Consider the following 7,281-nt stretch of genomic DNA (forward strand, 5'->3'; position numbering starts at 1 on the left):
AAAAAATTAAAAACTCTTTTTTAAAACTTATAGTTTTCTACAAAGAGAAGATTTTAAAAATTCAAAACAACCCTCTTATTTGAATTAATCTTGGCCGACCCCTACAAGCTTGGTCACCAAGCAATAGGGTCGGCCCCTATAAGAGGATGTGGCCGGCCATTGCTTGGTCACCAAGCAATGGTCCGACCCCCTTCTTGGACACCAAGAAGAGCCTTACATTTGGATGGACTTGAGGCTATAATGAGGCTACGACAGGGACCTAGAGGAGAAATTAGTTTTGGCCTTCCGATGAGCTTGAGTATCCCGTGCTCGCCCCGAACACACAACTCAAGTTCATCGATAATAACTCATTCCACTAGAGAGTTATTACAGCACTACCGCACTAATCCCAAATTATATTATGGGCTCCTTCTTATTATGACTGATTTGATTAAATGGTCCATGTAGCTCTAGATCTGGATAGAGGGTTGGAAGACTAGATATGAGTGAAGGAACAAAATTTCTCTAGATCTGGATCAACGATTCATATTGATTCAACTTGATATCTTCTATTTGACCTCCAAATCAAGCCAAATTGGATGTGACTTGACCCTAATCCATAACTCTTTGGATTTCCTACAAAATCACATTAAAAACATGAGATTTAATTCTATAATTATAAGAAATTTACAATTAAGTCTAAAATAAATTTCTAATCATAAATCATGATATAGACACTAAATTTATCATACGAGAAGGTAAAAATGTCAAGCATAAGAGTCACAATAATAGATAAAAATACTAGTTATCAGTGCTCCAAACTCATCCTTTGATTTTTCAAATCCATCTACAATACTATACCAATTTCAAATATCATTTATCAAGTAATACTCCATCCTACCTTTCCAATATACGAAGTCGTTGCCATCAAAGAAAGGTAGTCGAGCTGTCCTATATCCCTCTTGAAATATCATCTTGATCCTTCGATTGATGGTGAGTTCTTCCGAGATGATTCAAGCTCTAATAGCACTTGTTGGAACCTTTGTGTCTAGCTAGAGGAGAGTGAATAGTCTTTCTCTGATTTCTCTCTACAACTTTGTTAGCTGAAACACAAATAATGGAAAAGCTAGAATGAAAATCTAAGAAATGTAATGCTAACTCCTTGATTTACTTGGTCCCCACCTCATAGAGGTGACTAATCCAAGGATCCACACTGATGAGCACACTTCCACTATGAACTTCTCCTTCTCGATTTAAACATGAAGGTGGAGAACCTTTACAAGATGATCTCTTCCTCTTACAAGGTGAAAGATGAGCTTAGGAGGAAAAGATTGAAAGTATGGAAGCTTGAGATCATTTGACGAGCTTAAGGATATTTAAGCATGAAAGAATTCTCTTGTGTTTTTCTCCAAGCTCACAAGCCTTTTATATTTAAGGCTAATTTCTAAAACCCCGATTACCAGTCGACTGATGAATGCATCAGTCGACTGGTAACAAGTAACGACTACTGTTCCTTTTAAGATCTTCAGGGATTCTATATGTCATCAGTTCACCAATATTATACCAGTCGACTGCCCTCATGAATCAGTCGATTGATAGGCTACTGCAAACTCTCTGTGAGTTTCTAGATCAAACATCATTCGACTGATATAACCGTTAGGCGACTGATACGCCTGAATCTGAGTTTTAAACAACTCAAGTATGATGTTTTCATATTTGAAGCGCACCTTTAGTCAAGACTTACACCTTCAACCACCTTCCATCAGCCTCGAGCCTTTAGGATGCTTCCGAGCCCACGACTCCTCATCCTTGCGCTTGCCTTCAAGTGCTTCATTCGGATATGCCATGCTAAGTCTTCTTTTGCCAAGAAATTGCACCTCCGGGACTTCACTGCCAAAAGCCATGCTCCGGGACTTTATTCGCCAAGATTATCTTCTTAAACTTTCCTTATCAAATCTTCATATCTAGATTTTCCTTTGTACCTGTTACTCAACATTCATGTTAGATCACTCAACATTTATATTAGATCACTAACATTGCCTAACTTAAACTTATTTAGTTAATCATGAAAAGTAAATGATACTTGGAGTAAGATTACTCCAAGACTCTCTCCTTTGTAATATCTACTTTTCATTATTCAATACATTCCTTTTATATTTTCTCTCTCCTAAATTAAATAATATTTTAATATTTAAGGAATGAATTTAGAGACATACTATTCATGAAATTTAAATTTAGAGAATGATGGGTAGTCGATGTAAAATTTTTTTTATATAAAATATAAAATTTAAGGTAAATTATATATTTAGGGAAGTTTAAATGGATGCTCATTATGTATATTTTATAATTTTATATATTTAAATTTTTAGAAAAAAAATAAATATATAGGTTCAAAGTACACGATTCCAAATAGGATACGATACCATCTTATTATTTTTATCTAATTTTTTTTAATTCCCAATTCACCACCTGCCGATGGTAATATTGAAAAAAAAAACTACCAAATTAAGATAAACATCAACAAATTTCAATTATATTAAAAAAAAAATAGATTCCACGAGCTTGATTTATTTGACCACTGACAAAGCTAGAAAATCAAAGAAAAATTGCTTCGTAGAAAGATAAAGGAGAGAAATAAATAATCACTTAAAATAATCGTAACCAAAAATATATTTAAAAATGATAAATAGGACGCAAAGATTCCAAATCCGGAGAACTGAGAAGCGGCATCTTGGCGCCGTGAGATCTCATCGCGTCGCGCTACGCGGCGACGTCGTCGCGAATCTTGGCTCGATTGGTCGGACTGGACCGGTTCGTCTATAAATCAATCGCCCTCTCTCTCGCCTTCTCCATCGTTACATCGCAGCGAGACGGAGACGGAGACGGAGACGGAGACGAGAAAGAGGCGGCGATGATGGGTTCACCGGTGGTGTAGATGGCCGTCGCTGTACGCTATGCGGGCCGTCGCTGTCGGGTTCGTGAAGAAGGCGGTGACAGAGAGCAGGGCGAGAGGGCGGCAGGTGTCGAGGCGAGAGGGCGAAGCGCAAGATCGAAGCTTTCAAGCGCGAGCTCCCTCTCTGCATGCGTCTCGTCTGCGAGGGTCGATCCGATGCTCCTCCCTTCTATCCTTCCCTTATTTGATTTCGCCAGGATCCTTTTAGGTTAAAATTAGTGTTCTTTTGTTTGGGAATTTCGATCGCAGTGATCGAGGAGTTGAAGAGGGAGATCGATCTGTTCCGCGCCGAGGGTTTCGGGCGTGTGTTCCAGGAATTCACGCCGATTAAGGGCAAAATCAACGAGAGCAGCTCGGATTTCAGAGATAAGAAGAACTGGACGAGCTCGTTCCAACTCAGGATCTGTGAGGAAAGTAAAGATACCAAAAACATGATAAGATTAATTCTTTGCCATTTATTTGGGGAAAAAAATTGAATCTTTTTCATTTCTCGGAGGATTTTTGCTTTTAATGGATTCCTTTGGTTCCGATTGCAGAAATCAGTATGTGATTCTCGGAACGGCGGAGACGCGTCCCTGCTGGTATTGGAACTATACAGCTCCAAGGCAGAAGATGAGACTGCCGCCGTGTTGTCTGACCTCTCTCTGTTCTGTACCGCGATCACTCATGGCTTTGTGAGTCCGGCCATCAATAACCATCCAGTTAGTTGCCATAAGTGTACTAAAGAATCCCCGGAAGCATCTCTGGTGGCGGCTCGCAACAGAAGCAGCCTAGGAAGATGAGGAGGTTCTGGTCTCAGGATCTGCATCGACGGTTTGTGATCGCGATCGCTCCGTGATGCTCATGGTAAGACCTCAGTTGAATCAATTGCTAGGAGGCTGATGGATAATTCCTACAGGTTCACAATCTAAAATTTCCCAATTCTTCGATCCCTATAAAATATAGCTATATGACCTATTTGGCAGTTGAAGTTATAGGATCTTGGTTTTAAGAAAATTTGTGGATTATCTACAGTGGCCGCATGATTGCAATCATTGTTGCAAGGGCTGAGCCGTGTGGAGCGGACAGGCAATGTTTATTTAAAAAAATATCAATTAAAATATATTATTCATTAAAAATATTAAATAAAATATTTTATCAAAATATATATATATATATATATATATATATATATATATATATATATTTGGATACCTGAACAATTACAATTAGTTTTTTCAATGATAAATTAATCAAATGGATATATCAATAAAGGGCACAGCCCATCATGTATATTAATAATTAATTTTCTAGTGAATATATTAATAATTAGTTTTTCAATTATTAGATAGTTGATGAATAATTTCTATAGGACAGGTAAGATTTTTTAAAAAATATCAAATAAAATATTTTATCAAAATATATTACATATTTTTTCTTATTTTGGATGCTTGGACAATTACAATTAATTTTTATTAATGATAAATTAATCAAATAGATATATCATAACCCATCGGATATATTAATAATTAATTTTTCAGTGGATATACTAATAATTAATTTTTTAATTGTTAGACGTTGATGGATAGTTTTTATAGGACAGGCAATGTTTTTTTAAAAAAATATCAAATAAAATATTTTATCAAAATATATTACACATATTTCCTTGTTTTGGATGCTTAGACAATTACAATTAATTTTTTTAATGATAAATTAATCAAATAGATATATTAATACAGAGCATAGCCCATCGGATATATTAATATTTAATTTTCCAATGGATATATTAATAATTAGTTTTTTTTATTATTAGATAGCTAATGGATAATTTCTATAGGACAGGTAATATTTTTTTTTAAAAAAAATCAAATAAAATATTTTATCAAAATATATTACTCATTTTTTTGGATGCTTGGACAATTATAATTAGTTTTTTAATGATAAATTAATCAAATAGATATATCAATACAGAGCATAGCCTATCTGATATATTAATAATTAATTTTCCAATGGATATATTAATAATTAATTTTTTAATTATTAGACAATGGATGGATAATTTCTATAGGGCAAGCAATATTTTTTTAAAAAAATATCAAATAAAATATTTTATCAAAATATATTACTCTTTTTTTTTATTTGGATGCTTGGATAATTACAATTAGTTTTTTTAATAATAAATTAATGAAATAGATATATCAATACAGAGCACAGCCCAGATATATTAATAATTGATTTTCCAGTGGATATATTAATAATTAGTTTTTAAATTAGTAGACAGCTGATGGATAATTTATATAGAACTGACAATATTTTTTAAAATAATATCAAATAAAATATTTTATCAAAATATATTACTCATTAAAAATATCAAATAAAATATTTTATCAAAATATATTACTCATTTTTTCTTGTTTCGGATGTTTGGATAATTACAATTAGTTTTTTTTAATGATAAATTAATCAAATAGATATATTAGAGCATAACCCATCAAATATATTAATATTTAATTTTCCAATGGATATATTAATAATTAGTTTTTTAATTATTAGACAGCTGATGGATAATTTCTATAGGACAAGCAATATTTTTAAAATATATATCAAATAAAATATTTTATCAAATTATATTACTCATTTTTTTTTGGGCACTTTCAATTAGTTTTTTTTAATGATAAATTAATCAAATAGATATATCAATATAGTGCATAGCCTATCGGATATGTTAATAATTAATTTTCCAATGGATATATTAATAATTAATTTTTTAATTATTAGACAGCAGATGGATAATTTCTATAGGACAGGCAATATTTTTTTTAAAAAAATATCAAATAAAATATTTTATCAAAATATATTACTCTTATTTTTTGGATGCTTGGACAATTACAATTTGTTTTTTTAATGATGAATTAATCAAATAGATATATCAATATAGAGCACAACCCATCGGATATATTAATAATATATTTTTCAATGGATATATTAATAATTATTTTTTCAATTAGTAGACATCTGATGGATAATTTCTATAGGACAGGAAATATTTTTTTAAAAAATATCAAATAAAATATTTTATCAAAATATATTACTCATTTTTTCTTATTTTGGATGCTTGGACAATTACAATTAGATTTTTTTAATGATCAATTAATCAAATAGATATATTAATATAGAGCATAACCCATCAAATATATTAATATTTAATTTTTCAATGGATATATTAATAATTAGTTTTTTAATTATTAGACAGTTGATGGATAATTTCTATAGGACAACCAATATTTTTTTTTAAAAAATATCAAATAAAATATTTTATCAAAATATATTACTCATTTTTTTATTGGACAATTACAATTAGTTTTTTTAATGATAAATTAATCAAATAGATATATCAATACAGAGCATAGCCTATCGGATATATTAATAATTAATTTTTCAATGGATATATTAATAATTAATTTTTTAATTATTAGACAGCTGATGGATAATTTCTATAGGAAAGACAATATTTTTTAAAAAATATCAAATAAAATATTTTATCAAAATATATTACTCATTAAAAATATCAAATAAAATATTTTATCAAAGTATATTACTCTTTTTTTTTGTTTTGGATGCTTGGACAATTACAATTAGTTTGTTTTTAATGATAAATTAATTAAATAGATATATTAATACAAAGCACAACCCATCGGATATATTAATAATTAATTTTTCAGTGGATATATTAATTATTAGTTTTTCAATTAGTAGACAGCTGATGCATAATTTCTATAAGAAAGGCAATATTTTTTTAAAAAATATCAAATAAAATATTTTATCAAAATATATTACTCATTAAAAATATCAAATAAAATATTTTATCAAAATATATTACTCATTTTTTTCTTGTTTTGGATGCTTGGACAATTACAGTTAGTTTTTTTTAATGATAAATTAATCAAATAGATATATGCATATCCCATTGGATATATTAATAATTAATTTTCCTGTGGATATATTAATAATTATTTTTTAATTATTAGACAGCTGATGGATAATTTCTATAGGGCAGGCAATATTTTTTTTTTAAAAAATATCAAATAAAATATATTACTCACTTTTTTTCTTGTTTTGGATGCTTGGACAATTACAATTAGTTTTTTTAATGATAAATTAATCAAATAGATATATCAATAATGAGCATATCCTATCGGATATATTAATAATTAATTTACTTGTGGATATATTAATAATTATTTTTTTAATTATTAGACAGTTGATGGATAATTTCTATAGGGCAGGCAATATTTTTTTTTTTTAAAAAATATATCAAATAAAATATTTTATCAAAATATATTACTCATTTTTTTGTTTTGGATGTTGGA

At 29.8% G+C, this 7,281-nt stretch overlaps 1 protein-coding gene across 2 annotated transcripts; it reads left to right on the forward strand.

Annotated features, from left to right (window-relative positions):
- The first annotated feature begins 2,696 nt into the window (after positions 1 to 2,696).
- On the forward strand, positions 2,697 to 4,010 carry LOC121989943. Of its 2 annotated transcripts, none has more exons than XM_042544245.1 (3): positions 2,697 to 3,079; positions 3,182 to 3,342; positions 3,469 to 4,010. In XM_042544245.1, the coding sequence occupies exons 1-3, from the start codon at positions 3,061 to 3,063 to the stop codon at positions 3,712 to 3,714; spliced, it is 426 nt and encodes a 141-aa protein (XP_042400179.1). In that variant the 5' UTR covers positions 2,697 to 3,060; the 3' UTR covers positions 3,715 to 4,010. The 2 variants fall into 2 exon arrangements, 1 of the variants encoding a protein (XP_042400179.1); XR_006114369.1 differs by having other exon boundaries at positions 2,700 to 3,079; positions 3,182 to 3,346.
- The last annotated feature ends 3,271 nt before the right edge of the window (positions 4,011 to 7,281 follow it).

This window comes from Zingiber officinale, chromosome 6B, assembly GCF_018446385.1.
Source record: "Zingiber officinale cultivar Zhangliang chromosome 6B, Zo_v1.1, whole genome shotgun sequence".
Taxonomy (NCBI): Eukaryota; Viridiplantae; Streptophyta; class Magnoliopsida; order Zingiberales; family Zingiberaceae; genus Zingiber; species Zingiber officinale.